Source organism: Cherax quadricarinatus, chromosome 44, assembly GCF_038502225.1.
Source record: "Cherax quadricarinatus isolate ZL_2023a chromosome 44, ASM3850222v1, whole genome shotgun sequence".
Classification (NCBI taxonomy): domain Eukaryota; kingdom Metazoa; phylum Arthropoda; class Malacostraca; order Decapoda; family Parastacidae; genus Cherax; species Cherax quadricarinatus.
In genome coordinates, this window is record NC_091335.1 from 4,415,620 (window position 1) to 4,430,715 (window position 15,096).

The window sequence follows — 15,096 nt, forward strand, 5'->3', positions numbered from 1 at the left end:
GAAACGCACGATACAAAGTGAAAATTATTACTCAGACGAAGTGAAGCTTGTGGAGACTGACAGATATAGTGTATCAGACTCGACCAGAGGTTGAGAGAAGGTTAGAAACAAATGGTACTGGATCCTCGCTCTCCTCTCTGGTGTCGAGCCTGAATACTTTCCCACTCTCCTCCCCCAGGTCCACTTCAGGAGTTACATGACCCTCTAATGGTTTCCACGCAGCTGGGAAGTTAATCCCAACTGCGTGGAAAGAGTAAGTAAACTTCCCAGTATTCTGGAGGCAAGCTTCTGGTCGGGTGTGATGATGCCAGTAATGATGACAAGGATGATGATGTCATTCATTGCTACATCATAACACCACTGACACCATCTAAACGTGCTACACCATCACGACTATCACCATCTTACCACACCACAACAGAACCAAAATCGTTCATATGTGTGGGCACTAAACCCTCAGGGACCACGCAGCGCCTATGAAATGGGATTCACAGAAATTTTTGACCCATAAGAGTGCCAGTGGTACAGCGGGAAGTGAATCAACAGAGATAATGATATGAAACACCGGGAAGAATGATAGAGATATAACACAGGGTCTTGAAAAGACTATAACACAGGGTCTTGAAAAGGCTATAACACAGGGTCTTGAAAAGGCCATAACACAGGGTCTTGAAAAGGCTATAACACAGGGTCTTGAAAAGGATATAACACAGGGTCTTGAAAAGGCTATAACACAGGGTCTTGAAAAGGCTATAACACAGGGTCTTGAAAAGGCTATAACACAGGGTCTTGAAAAGGCCATAACACAGGGTTTTGAAAAGGCTATAACACAGGGTTTTGAAAAGGCTATAACACAGGTTTTGAAAAGGCTATAACACAGGGTCTTGAAAAGGATGATAAGATATAAGACTGACGAATGAGAGGGAAGAAGTGAATAGATAATGGTTTAAGAGAGAATGGGGAAGGAGAATCAGAGGTTAGGTGGAGAGATGTGAAAATAGATTGCAAAAAAAAAAAAAAAACTGAGCGACAGAAAACGTAACAGTTGAAGAGAACGAGAGAGAGGGGAAGAGGAGAGGAAAGAAATGAGAGGCGGAAGAGAAAAATACGCAGAATTTTCTGAAACCTGCAAAAGAAGAAAAAGTATATGCTAAATCTATCAATTATAAAAAAATAAGGCTTCTGTCTTCCTCAATGGAAGACAGAAGCGATGTTTTACGCTTATGGAACCATACGATACTTTAAACAAAGAGGATTACTTATTTCAACAGTTGGGAAATGAAGTCAATGGTTTAAACTACGAACTAAGGTATCAGCATGACACTACAATAAAGGTATCAGCATGACACTACAATAAAGGTATCAGCATGACACTACAATAAAGGTATCAGCATGACACCACAATAAAGGTATCAGCATGACACTACAATAAAGGTATCAGCATGACACTACAATAAAGGTATCAGCATGACACTACAATAAAGGTATCAGCATGACACTACAATAAAGGTATCAGCATGACACTACAATAAAGGTATCAGCATGACACTACAATAAAGGTATCAGCATGACACTACAATAAAGGTATCAGCATGACACTACAATAAAGGTATCAGCATGACACTACAATAAAGGTATCAGCATGACACTACAATAAAGGTATCAGCATGACACGACAATAAAGGTATCAGCATGACACCACAATAAAGATTTCAGCATGACACTACAATAAAGGTATCAGCATGACACCACAATAAAGGTTTCAGCATGACACTACAATAAAGGTATCAGCATGACACTACAATAAAGGTATCAGCATGACACCACAATAAAGATTTCAGCATGACACTACAATAAAGGTATCAGCATGACACCACAATAAAGGTTTCAGCACGACACTACAATAAAGGTATCAGCATGACACTACAATAAAGGTATCAGCATGACACCACAATAAAGATTTCAGCATGACACTACAATAAAGGTATCAGCATGACACCACAATAAAGGTATCAGCATGACACGACAATAAAGGTATCAGCATGACACTACAATAAAGGTATCAGCATGACACCACAATAAAGATTTCAGCATGACACTACAATAAAGGTATCAGCATGACACCACAATAAAGGTATCAGCATGACACGACAATAAAGGTATCAGCATGACACGACAATAAAGGTATCAGCATGACACCACAATAAAGATTTCAGCATGACACTACAATAAAGGTATCAGCATGACACCACAATAAAGGTATCAGCATGACACGACAATAAAGGTATCAGCATGACACCACAATAAAGGTTTCAGCATGACACTACAATAAAGGTATCAGCATGACACCACAATAAAGGTATCAGCATGACACTACAATAAAGGTATCAGCATGACACTACAATAAAGGTATCAGCATGACACCACAATAAAGGTATCAGAATGACACCACAATAAAGATTTCAGCATGACACTACAATAAAGGTATCAGCATGACACCACAATAAAGGTATCAGCATGACACCACAATAAAGGTTTCAGCATGACACTACAATAAAGGTATCAGCATGACACCACAATAAAGGTATCAGTATGACACCACAATAAAGGTATCAGCATGACACTACAATAAAGGTATCAGCATGACACGACAATAAAGGTATCAGCATGACACTACAATAAAGGTATCAGCATGACACCACAATAAAGGTATCAGGAGTCACTGTGAAAATTGCACTTCTCTTTTTCCACTGACTCTTGTTCCTTGCTTGCAATCTTTCCACTTGTCAGTGGAGAGAGTTGTAGGTGGAGATGATGTGTCAGACAGCTGCTGCTGCTCTTGTTGTCTTGGGGTAACATTGAGGTTACCCCAAATGTTGTTTATTGATTTCGGTCTCAAAGTAACTTGACCTGAAAACAGTGTTGTTTATAAGTGTTGGGAGACCTCCCCAGGGTTACCCATGGATGTAGAGTGAGATTCTAGAGCGAGAGTACCATCCTAGTACCACACTCATGGATGGGTGAGTACCTGGCCTAGGTGAGCACCGTATTTAGAGGTATATATGTGACCTGAGGAGCTGGCTGAGCACGAAAGCTTCGACAAACAGAAAATGATGATAACATCCTCTGGCCTGATAATGTTCTTCCAGGGACTGTTGGAACACAGAGCTGTCAACTAACAGTTCCCAGGAGAACACTGACAGAGAAAGGAAATATTGCTACTGTCTTCTGGTGTGTCCACTCGTGTGTATGTACTCGCCTATTTGTGGTTGAAGGGTTCGATTAGCAGTTCCTGGCCCCGCCTCTTTGCTGGTTACTCCTGCTCCATGAGCTTTATCGTACCTATTCTTAAAGCTTAGTATGGATCCTGCCTCCACTACATCACTCTCTAGATTGTTCCAATTCCTGATAACTCTGTGGCTGAAGAAATACTTCCTAACATCCCTGTGACTCATCTGAATTTTCAGCTTCTAATTGTGACCCCTTGTTGCTGTGTCCCATCTCTGGAACACTGTCAGTGTCCACCTTGTCAAGTCCTCTCAGTATTTTGTATGTCGTTATTATGCCTCTATGTGTGTGTGTGTGTGTGTGTGTGTGTGTGTGTGTGTGTGTGTGTGTGTGTGTGTGTGTGTGTGTGTGTGTGTGTGTGTGTGTGTGTGTGTGTGTGTGTGTGTGTGTGTGTGTGTGTGTGTGTGTGTGTGTGTGTGTGTGTGTGTGTGTGTGTGTGTGTGTGTGTGTGTGTGTGTGTGTGTGTGTGTGTGTGTGTGTGTGTGTGTGTGTGTGTGTGTGTGTGTGTGTGTGTGTGTGTGTGTGTGTGATGAGAAAAATGAACATAGAAAAACATGGAAGGAAATGGGGAGAGAGAGATAGAAAGAGAGAGAGAGAGAGAGAGAGAGAGAGAGAGAGAGAGAGAGAGAGAGAGAGAGAGAGAGAGAGAGAGAGAGAGAGAGAGAGAGAGAGAGAGAGAGGGTGGGTGGCCTTACTGTTATGTACAAGGCCAATATTGTCAAAATACCACACTTGGATCCACTTCGAGGACAGCGTGAAACAAGCTTTTATGCCACAAGACGGGCAGAAAGCAGCAACTTCACTCTGGCTGTACCCTTCTCCAGAACATCACTCCATCTGAGATCATACATACCCAGGATGACTCGAGTATGGAACACATTCGTACAGCATAATGATGTCAACGAGATAACGTCAGTTGATCAAATGAAAATGCTGGCCCACAGATGGCTCCAACTTCATCCTGTTCCCTACTTGTATGTCTCATAACAATAAAAATGCTTTCAAATGAAGGTAACAGCTCTTAGCTTGCCAATAAAGTTAGGAATCCTTAACCTGTAAATAGCTGTCAATAAAGCTAGGGATCCTTAACCTTGTCAAACCCTTGTAAAAAAAAAAAAAAAAAAAAAAAAAAAAAAAAAAAAAAAAAAAAAGAGAGAGACAGAGACAGAGAGAGACAGAGAGAGACAGAGAGAGACAGAGAGAGACAGAGAGAGACAGAGAGAGACAGAGAGAGACAGAGAGAGACAGAGAGAGAGAGAGAGAGAGAGAGAGAGAGAGAGAGAGAGAGAGAGACAGAGAGAGAGAGAGATAGAAAGAGAGAGAGAGAGAGAGAGAGAGAGAGAGAGAGAGAGAGAGAGAGAGAGAGAGAGAGAGAGAGAGAGAGAGAGAGAGAGAGAGAAGAGGAGAGAGAGGCCAAGAAAAGAGAGAGAACAGAGAGAGAGACTGGGCGAGAAGAGACAGAGAGAGAGAGAGAGATGAAGAGAGAGAGAAAATGAGAGAGAGAGAGAAAGAGAGAGGAAGAGAAGAGAAGAAAGAAGAGGACAAGAGGAAACCATGAGAGAGAGAGAGAGAGAGAGAGAGAGACAGAGAGAGAGACAGAGAGAGACAGAGAGAGACAGAGACAGAGAGAGAGAGAGAGAGAGAGAGAGAGAGAGAGAGAGAGAGAGAGAGAGAGAGAGAGAGAGAGAGAGAGAGAGAGACAGAGACAGAGAGAGAGAGAGAGAGAGAGAGAGAGAGAGAGAGACAGAGAGAGAGAGAGAGAGAGAGAGAGAGAGAGAGAGAGAGAGAGAGAGAGAGAGAGAGAGAGAGAGAGAGAGAGAGAGAGAGAGAGAGAGAGAGAGAGAGAGAGAGAGAGAAGAGAGAGAGAGAGAGAGAGAGAGAGAGAGAGAGAGAGAGAGAGAGAGAGAGAGAGAGAGAGAGAGAGAGAGAGAGAGAGAGAGAGAGAGAGAGAGAGAGAGAGAGAGAGACAGAGAGAGAGACAGAGAGAGAGACAGAGAGAGAGAGAGAGAGAGAGAGAGAGAGAGAGAGAGAGAGAGAGAGAGAGAGAGAGAGAGAGAGACAGAGACAGAGAGACAGAGACAGAGAGAGACAGAGAGAGACAGAGAGAGACAGAGAGAGACAGAGAGAGACAGAGAGAGACAGAGAGAGAGAGAGAGAGAGAGAGAGACAGAGAGAGAGAGAGAGAGAGAGAGAGAGAGAGAGAGAGAGAGAGAGAGAGAGAGAGAGACAGAGAGAGACAGAGAGAGACAGAGAGAGACAGAGAGACAGAGAGACAGAGAGAGAGAGAGAGAGAGAGAGAGAGAGACAGAGAGAGACAGAGAGACAGAGAGAGAGAGACAGAGAGAGAGAGAGACAGAGAGAGAGAGAGAGAGAGAGAGAGAGAGAGAGAGAGAGAGAGAGAGAGAGAGAGAGAGAGAGAGAGAGAGAGAGAGAGAGAGAGAGAGAGAGAGAGAGAGAGAGAGAGAGAGAGAGAGAGAGAGAGAGAGAGAGAGAGAGAGAGAGAGAGAGACAGAGAGATGGATGGATCTGTCATTTCAGCAGAGCCTTCAACATAGGAGGGATGTGGGTGGCCTTACTGTTATGTACAAGGCCAATATTGTCAAAATACCACACTTGGATCCACTTCGAGGACAGCGCGAAACAAGCTTTTATGCCACAAGACGGGCAGAAAGCAGCAACTTCACTCTGGCTGTACCCTTCCCTTCTCCAGAACATCACTCCATCTGAGATCATACATACCCAGGATGACTCCTGAGTATGGAACATATCTGTTCAGCATAATGATGTCAACGAGATAACGTCAGTTGATCAAATGAAAATGCTGGCCCACAGATGGCTCCAACTTCATCCTGTTCCTACTTGTATGTCTCATAACAATAAAAATGCGTTTCAAATGAGCTGATGTAGGTAATAGCCTAGCTTGCCAATAAAGTTAGGAATCCTTAACCTGTAAATAGCTTGCTACAATAAAGCTAGGGATCCTTAACCTTGTCAAACCATGCAAGAGAAAAGTAGTGTAGGGGACCGTGGCAGTGTTAACACCAACACTGCTAAAATAAGATCAGGGAAGCCAGAGTCTGATGGTGTTCTGTTATTATATACCACTGTTGTTGTTGTTGTTGTTGTTGTTGTTGTTGTTGTTGTTGTTGTTGTTGTTGTTGTTGTTGTTGTTGCTGGGTTGCTGTTTTGCTGTTGTGCTGTTGCTGTTGCTGTTGTTGCTGTTGTTGTTGTTGCTGTTGCTGCTTGCTGCTGTGTTGTTGCTGTTGCTGCCTTGTTGTTGGGTTGCCTTGCTGCTGCTGCTGCTGCTGGGCTGCTGCCGCCGCTGCTGCTGCTGCTGCCGCTGCCGCTGCTGCTGCTGCTGCTGCTTGCCTTGCTGCTGCTGCTGCCGCTGCTGCGTTGCTGCTGCCGCTGCTGTTGCTTGCTGCCGCTGTTGCTGCCGTTGCTGCGCTGCTGCCGCTGCCTGCTGCTGCTTCTTGCTGCTGCTGCTGCTTCGCTGCTGCTGCTGCTGCCGCTTCGCTGCCGCTGCTGTTGCTGCCGCCTGCCGCCGGTTGCCGCTTGCCGCCTTGCCGCTGTTGCTTGCCGGTGCTGCTGCTGCTGCTGCTGCTGCTTGCTGCGCTGCTGCTGCTGCTGCTGTTGCTGCTGCTGCCTTGCTGTTGCTTGCTGCTGCTGCTTGCGTGCTGCTCGCTGCTGCTGCTGCCGCTGTTGCTGCTGCTGCTGCTGCCGCCGCTGCCGCTGCTGTTGCTGCTGCTGCTGCCGCTGCTTGCTGCTGCTGCTGCTGCTGCTGCTGTTGCCGCTGCCGCTGCCGCTGCTGCTGCTGCTGCTGCTGCTGCTGCTGCTGCTGCTGCTGCTGCTCCTGCTGCTGCCGCTTGCCGCTGCTGCTGCCGCTGCCGTGCCTGCTGCTGCTGCGCTGGCGTTGCTTGCTGCTGCCTTGCCGCTTGCCGCGTTGCCGCTGCTGCTGCTGCTGCTGCTGCTGCTGCCGCCGCTGCTCCGCCTTGCTGCTGCTGCTGCCGCTGCCGCCGCCGCTGCTGCTGCTGCTGCGTTGCTGCTGCTGCTGCCTTGTTGCTGCTGCTGCTGCTGCTGCCGTGTTGCTGCTGTTCCGTTGCTTGCGCCTTGCTGTTGCTGCTGCCGCTGCCGCTGCTGCTGCTGCTTGCTGCTGCTGCTGCCGCTGCTGCTCGTTGCTGCTGCTGCTGTTGCCGTGCTGCTGCTTGCTTGCTGCTGCTGCTGCTGCTGCTTGCCGCTGCCGCTGCTGCTGCTGCTGCTGCTGTTGCCGCCGCCGCCGCTGCTGCTTTGCGCCGCCGCTGCTGCCGCTGCTGCCGCCTGCTGCTGCTTGCTGCTGCTGCTGCTGCTGCTGCCGCTGCTGCTGCCGTGCCTCGCTGCTGCTGCCGCTGCTGCTGCCGCTGCTGCTGCCGCCTGCCGCTCCGCCGCTGCTGCTGCTTGTTGCTGCCGCCGCTGCTGCTGCCGCTGCTGCCGCTGCTGCTGCTGCTGCTGCTGCCGCTGCTGCCGCTGCCGCTGCTGCTGCCGCTGCTGCTGCCGCTGCTGCTGCTGCTGCTGCTGCTGCTGCCTTGCTGCTGCTGCTGCTGCTGCGCTGCTGCCGCCGTTGCTGTTGCTGCTGCGCCGCGCTGCTGCTGTTGCTGCTGTTGGGCTTGCCTTGCTGTTGCTGCGTTGCTGCTGCTGTTGTTGCTGCTGTTGCTGCTGCTGCTGTTGTTGTTGTTGTTGCTGTTGTTGTTGTTGTTGTTGTTGTTGTTGTTGTTGTTGTTGTTGCTGTTGTTGTTGTTGTTGTTGTTGGCCTTTCACACCTTCATCTGACCCTGAAGTCTCCTCTAGCACCATGACCCTGAAGTGTCCTCTGTCACCATGACCCTGAAGTCTCCTCTATCACCATGACCCTGAAGTCTCCTCTATCACCATGACCCTGAAGTCTCCTCTAGCACCATGACCCTGAAGTCTCCTCTAGCACCATGACCCTGAAGTCTCCTCTGTCACCATGACCCTGAAGTCTCCTCTATCACCATGACCCTGAAGTCTCCTCTAGCACCATGACCCTGAAGTCTCCCCTATCACCATGACCCTGAAGTCTCCTCTAGCACCATGACCCTGAAGTCTCTAGCACCATGACCCTGAAGTCTCCTCAGCACCATGACCCTGAAGTCTCCTCTAGCACCATGACCCTGAAGTCTCCTCTAGCACCATGACCCTGAAGTCTCCTCTAGCACCTTGACCCTGGTCTCCTCTAGCACCATGACTCCTGGAAGTGTCCTCTGTCACCATGACCCTGAAGTCTCTCTATCACCATGACCCTGAAGTCTCCTCTAGCACATGACCCTGAAGTCTCCTCTAGCACCATGACCCTGAAGTCTCCTCTGTCACCATGACCCTGAAGTCTCCTCTATCACCATGACCCTGAAGTCTCCTCTCGCACCATGACCCTGAAGTCTCCTCTATCACCATGACCCTGAAGTCTCCTCTAGCACCATGACCCTGAAGTCTCCCTCTAGCACCATGACCCCTGAAGTCTCCTCTAGCACCATGACCCTGAAGTCTCCTCTAGCACTATGACCCTGAAGTCTCCCCTAGCACCATGACCCTGAAGTCTCTCAGCACCATGACCATGAAGTCTCCTCTATCACCATGACCCTGAAGTCTCCTCTAGCACCATGACCCTGAAGTCTCCTCTAGCACCATGACCCTGAAGTCTCCTCTAGCACCATGACCCTGAAGTCTCCTCTAGCACCATGACCCTGAAGTCTCCTCTAGCACCATGACCCTGAAGTCTCCTCTAGCACCATGACCATGAAGTCTCCTCTATCACCATGACCCTGAAGTCTCCTCTAGCACCATGACCCTGAAGTCTCCTCTAGCACCATGACCCTGAAGTCTCCTCTAGCACCATGACCATGAAGTCTCCTCTAGCACCATGACCCTGAAGTCTCCTCTAGCACAATGACCCTGAAGTCTCCTCTATCACCATAACCCTGAAGTCTCCTCTAGCACCATGACCCTGAAGTCTCCTCTATCACCATGACCCTAAAGTCTCCTCTAGCACCATGATCCTGAAGTCTCCTCTAGCACCATGACCCTGAAGTGTCCTCTAGCACCATGACCCCTGGAAGTCTCCCTGTGCACCATGACCCTGAAGTCTCCTCTAGCACCATGACCCCTGAAGTCTCCTCTAGCACCTTGACCCTGAAGTCTCCTCTAGCACCATGACCCTGAAGGTCCTATGTCATGACCCCCTGAAGTCTGTCCCTCTAGCACCATGACCCTGAAGTCTCCTCTAGCACCATGACCCTAAAGTCTCTAGCACCATGACCCTGAAGTCTCCTCTAGCACCATGACCCTGAAGTGTCCCCTCAGCACCATGACCCTGAAGTCTCCTCTATCACCATGACTCTGAAGTCTCCTCTAGCACCATGACCTCTGAAGTCTCCTCAGCACCATGACCCTGAAGTCTCCTCTGCGCCAATGACCCTGAAGTCTCCTCTATCACCATGACCCTGAAGTCTCCCTAGCACCATGACCTTGAAGTCTCCTCATCACCATGACCCTGAAGTCTCCTCTACACCATGACCCTGAAGTCTCCTCTAGCACCATGACCCTGAAGTCTCCTCTAGCACCATGACCTGGAAGTCTCCATAGCACAATGACCCTGAAGTCTCCTCTAGCACCATGACCCTGAAGTCTCCTTTATCACATAGACCCTGAAGTCTCCCAGCACCATGACCCTGAAGTCTCCCCTTAGCACCATGACCCTGAAGTCTCCTCTATCACCATGACCCTGAAGTCTCCCCTAGCACCATGACCCTCCTGTCTCTCTAGCACCATGACCCTGAAGTCTCCTCTCTAGCACCATGACCCTGAAGTCTCCTCAGCACCATGACCCTGAAGTCTCCTCTCTAGCACCACAACCCTGAAGTCTCCCTCTCCCAGCACCATGACCCTGAAGTCTCCTCTAGCACCATGACCCTGGAAGTCTCCTCAGCACCATGACCATGAAGTCTCCTCTATCACCATGACCCTGAAGTGTCCTCTAGCACCATGACCCTGGAAGTCTCCAGCATCATGACCCTGGGAAGTCTCTCTAGCACCATGACCATGAAGCCCTCCTAGCACCATGACCCAAAGTCTCCTAGCACAATGACCCTGAAGTCTCCTCTATCACCATAACCCTGAAGTCTCCTGTAGCACCATGACCCTGAAGTCTCCTCTATCACCATGACCCTAAAGTCTCCTCTAGCACCATGATCCTGAAGTCTCCTCTAGCACCATGACCCTGAAGTGTCCTCTAGCACCATGACCCTGAAGTCTCCTCTAGCACCATGACCCTGAAGTCTCCTCTAGCACCATGACCCTGAAGTCTCCTCTAGCACCTTGACCCTGAAGTCTCCTCTAGCACCATGACCCTGAAGTGTCCTCTGTCACCATGACCCTGAAGTCTCCTCTATCACCATGACCCTGAAGTCTCCTCTAGCACCATGACCCTGAAGTCTCCTCTAGCACCATGACCCTGAAGTCTCCTCTGTCACCATGACCCTGAAGTCTCCTCTATCACCATGACCCTGAAGTCTCCTCTAGCACCATGACCCTGAAGTCTCCTCTATCACCATGACCCTGAAGTCTCCTCTAGCACCATGACCCTGAAGTCTCCTCTAGCACAATGACTCTGAAGTCTCCTCTATCACCATGACCCTGAAGTCTCCTCTAGCACCATGACCCTGAAGTCTCATCTATCACCATGACCCTAAAGTCTCCTCTAGCACCATGACCCTGAAGTCTCCTCTAGCACCATGACCCTGAAGTGTCCTCTAGCACCATGACCCTGAAGTCTCCTCTATCACCATGACTCTGAAGTCTCCTCTAGCACCATGACCCTGAAGTCTCCTCTAGCACCATGACCCTGAAGTCTCCTCTAGCACAATGACCCTGAAGTCTCCTCTATCACCATGACCCTGAAGTCTCCTCTAGCACCATGACCTTGAAGTCTCCTCTATCACCATGACCCTGAAGTCTCCTCTATCACCATGACCCTGAAGTCTCCTCTAGCACCATGACCCTGAAGTCTCCTCTAGCACCATGACCCTGAAGTCTCCAATAGCACAATGACCCTGAAGTCTCCTCTATCACCATGACCCTGAAGTCTCCTTTATCACATAGACCCTGAAGTCTCCCCTAGCACCATGACCCTGAAGTCTCCCTTAGCACCATGACCCTGAAGTCTCCTCTATCACCATGACCCTGAAGTCTCCCCTAGCACCATGACCCTGAAGTCTCCTCTAGCACCATGACCCTGAAGTCTCCTCTAGCACCATGACCCTGAAGTCTCCTCTAGCACCATGACCCTGAAGTCTCCTCTAGCACCATGACCCTGAAGTCTCCTCTAGCACCATGACCCTGAAGTCTCCCCTAGCACCATGACCCTGAAGTCTTTTCTAGCACCATGATCCTGAAGTCTCCTCTAGCACCATGACCCTGAAGTCTCCTCTAGCACCATGAACCTAGAGTCTCCTCTAGCACCATGACCCTGAAGTGTCCTCTAGCACCGTGACCCTGAAGTGTCCTCTAGCACCATGACCCTGAAGTGTCCTCTAGCACCATGATCCTGAAGTCTCCTCTAGCACCATGACCCTGAAGTCTCCTCTAGCACCATGACCCTGAAGTCTCCTCTAGCACGATGACCCTGAAGTCTCCTCTAGCACCATGACCCTGAAGTCTCCTCTATCACCATGACTCTGAAGTCTCCTCTAGCACCATGACCCTGAAGTCTCCTCTATCACCATGACCCTGAAGTCTCCTCTAGCACCATGACCCTGAAGTCTCCTCTAGCACCATGACCCTGAAGTCTCCTCTATCACCATGACCCTGAAGTCTCCTCTAGCACCATGACCCTGAAGTCTCCTCTAGCACCATGACCCTGAAGTCTCCTCTAGTACCATGACCCAGAAGTCTCCCCTAGCACCATGATCCTGAAGTCTCCCCTAGCACCATGACCCTGAAGTCTCCTCTAGCACCATGACCCTGAAGTCTCCTCTAGTACCATGACCCAGAAGTCTCCCCTAGCACCATGACCCTGAAGTCTCCTCTAGCACCATGACCCTGAAGTCTCCTCTAGTACCATGACCCAGAAGTCTCCCCTAGCACCATGATCCTGAAGTCTCCTCTAGCACCATGACCCTGAAGTCTCCCCTAGCACCATGACCCTGAAGTCTCCTCTTGCACCATGACCCTGAAGTCTCCTCTAGTACCATGACCCAGAAGTCTCCCCTAGCACCATGATCCTGAAGTCTCCCCTAGCACCATGACCCTAAAGTCTCCTCTAGTACCATGACCCAGAAGTCTCCCCTAGCACCATGATCCTGAAGTCTCCTCTAGTATCTTGACGATTATCTTTCTAGCCGCTCATGTCTGTCATCACACTTGATGTCTGTCATCACACTTGATGTCTGTCATCACACTTGATGCTGTTGTCACACAGTTGATGGCTCTCTTACAGTTGGTGCCTCTCTCTCCCTGCCTCTCATTCTTCCACTCTCTCTCCCTCTCTTGTGCGTCTCTCTCCCTCTCTTGTGCCTCTCTCTCCCTGCCTCTCATTCTTCCACTCTCTCTCTCCCTCTCTTGTGCCTCTCTCTCCCTCTCTTGTGCCTCTCTCTCCCTATCTTGTGCCTCTCTCTCCCTGCCTCTCATTCCCCACCCTCGCCTTAGCTCAGTAAATTCTATTTTCAGTATAAGTTTGAGATGGAAGGCGGAAGAATGTCTTGGCACCTCTACCGTGGGTGCCACCACACTTACGCCAGTGCCATTATTGTTGTCTTGGCACCCATAATGTGGGTGCCAGCACACCCACACTTAAGTCAGTGCCATTTTTGTTGCCTTGGCACCCATAATGTGGGTGCCGGCACACCCACACTCACGTCAATGCCATTCTTGTTGATTTGGCACCCATAATGTGGGTGCCAGCATGCCCACACTCACGTCAGTGCCATTTTTGTTGCCTTGGCACCCATAATGTGGGTGACGGCACACCCACACTCACGTCAATGCCATTCTTGTTGGCTTGGCACCCATAATATGGGTGCCAGCATGCCCACACTCACGTCAGTGCCATTTTTGTTGCCTTGGCGCCCATAATGTGGGTGCCAGCACATTCACACTCACGCCAGTGCCATTCTTGTCGCCTTGGCGCCCATAATGTGGGTGCCAGCACATCCACACTCACGTCAGTGCCATTCTTGTTGCCTTGGAACCCATAATGTGCCAGCACACCCACACTTACGTCAGTGCCATTCTTGTTGCCTTGGCACCCATAATGTGGGTGCCAGCACATCCATACTCACGCCAATGCCATTCTTGTTTCCTTGGAACCCATAATGTGGGTGCCAGCACATCTACACTCACGTCAGTGCCATTCTTGTTGCCTTGGCACCCATAATGTGGGTGCCAGCACGTCCACACTCACGTCAGTGCCATTCTTGTTGCCTTGGCACTCATAATATGGGTGCCAGCACATCCACACTCACGCCAATGCCATTCTTGTTGCCTTGGAACCCATAATGTGCCAGCACACCCACACTTACGTCAGTGCCATTCTTGTTGCCTTGGCACCCATAATGTGGGTGCCAGCACATCCACACTCACGTCAGTGCCATTCTTGTTGCCTTGGCACCCATAATGTGGGTGCCAGCACATCCACACTCACGTCAGTGCCATTCTTGTTGCCTTGGCACCCATAACGTGGGTGCCAGCACATCCATACTCACGCCAATGCCATTCTTGTTTCCTTGGAACCCATAATGTGGGTGCCAGCACATTTACACTCACGTCAGTGCCATTCTTGTTGCCTTGGCACCCATAATGTGGGTGCCAGCACGTCCACACTCACGTCAGTGCCATTCTTGTTGCCTTGGCACTCATAATATGGGTGCCAGCACATCCACACTCACGCCAATGCCATTCTTGTTGCCTTGGAACCCATAATGTGCCAGCACACCCACACTTACGTCAGTGCCATTCTTGTTGCCTTGGCACCCATAATGTGGGTGCCAGCACATCCACACTCACGTCAGTGCCATTCTTGTTGCCTTGGCACCCATAATGTGGGTGCCAGCACATCCACACTCACGTCAGTGCCATTCTTGTTGCCTTGGCACCCATAATGTGGGTGCCAGCACATCCACACTCACGTCAGTGCCATTCTTGTTGCCTTGGAGACACCTCAACAATCAGCTTAAAGTGGTTAATATTATTATTATTATGGGTAATGGGCGGGTTAAGATCTATTGACCCCCGGGTGTCATTAAGACTGATCCTTAACTCTTATCACTACTACTGTTACTACTACTACTACTACTACTACTTCTAACCTATCTTACACCTCACGTCGTACACACACACACACACACACACACACACACATATATATATATATATATATATATATATATATATATATATATATATATATATATATATATATATATATATATATATATATATCCATATATATGTATATATATATATATATATATATATATATATATAGAGAGAGAGAGAGAGAGAGAGAGAGAGAGAGAGAGAGAGAGAGAGAGAGAGAGAGAGAGAGAGAGAGAGAGAGAGAGAGAGAGAGAGAGAGAGAGAGAGAGAGAGAGAGAGAGAGAGAGAGAGAGAGAGAGAGAGAGAGAGAGAGAGAGAGAGAGAGAGAGAGAGAGAGAGAGAGAGAGAGAGAGAGAGAGAGGCCTTTCGTGTTGCAACCAACACAAAAAGCTTGCAATGTTGCAGGAAAAGAGTAGGAGTTTCGGGCAGATTGCAACACGCAAG

At 49.2% G+C, this 15,096-nt stretch overlaps 1 protein-coding gene across 1 annotated transcript; it reads right to left on the reverse strand.

The window, feature by feature from the left end:
* Positions 1–73: 73 nt before the first annotated feature.
* On the reverse strand, positions 74–8,118 carry LOC138853946 (putative cyclin-dependent serine/threonine-protein kinase DDB_G0272797/DDB_G0274007). The gene is given in 8 exon segments (XM_070093874.1): positions 74–240; positions 1,110–1,126; positions 6,391–6,598; positions 6,601–6,679; positions 6,865–6,991; positions 6,993–7,160; positions 7,224–7,456; positions 7,936–8,118. Coding segments are annotated over 8 exon segments (1,182 nt in total).
* Positions 8,119–15,096: the final 6,978 nt, after the last annotated feature.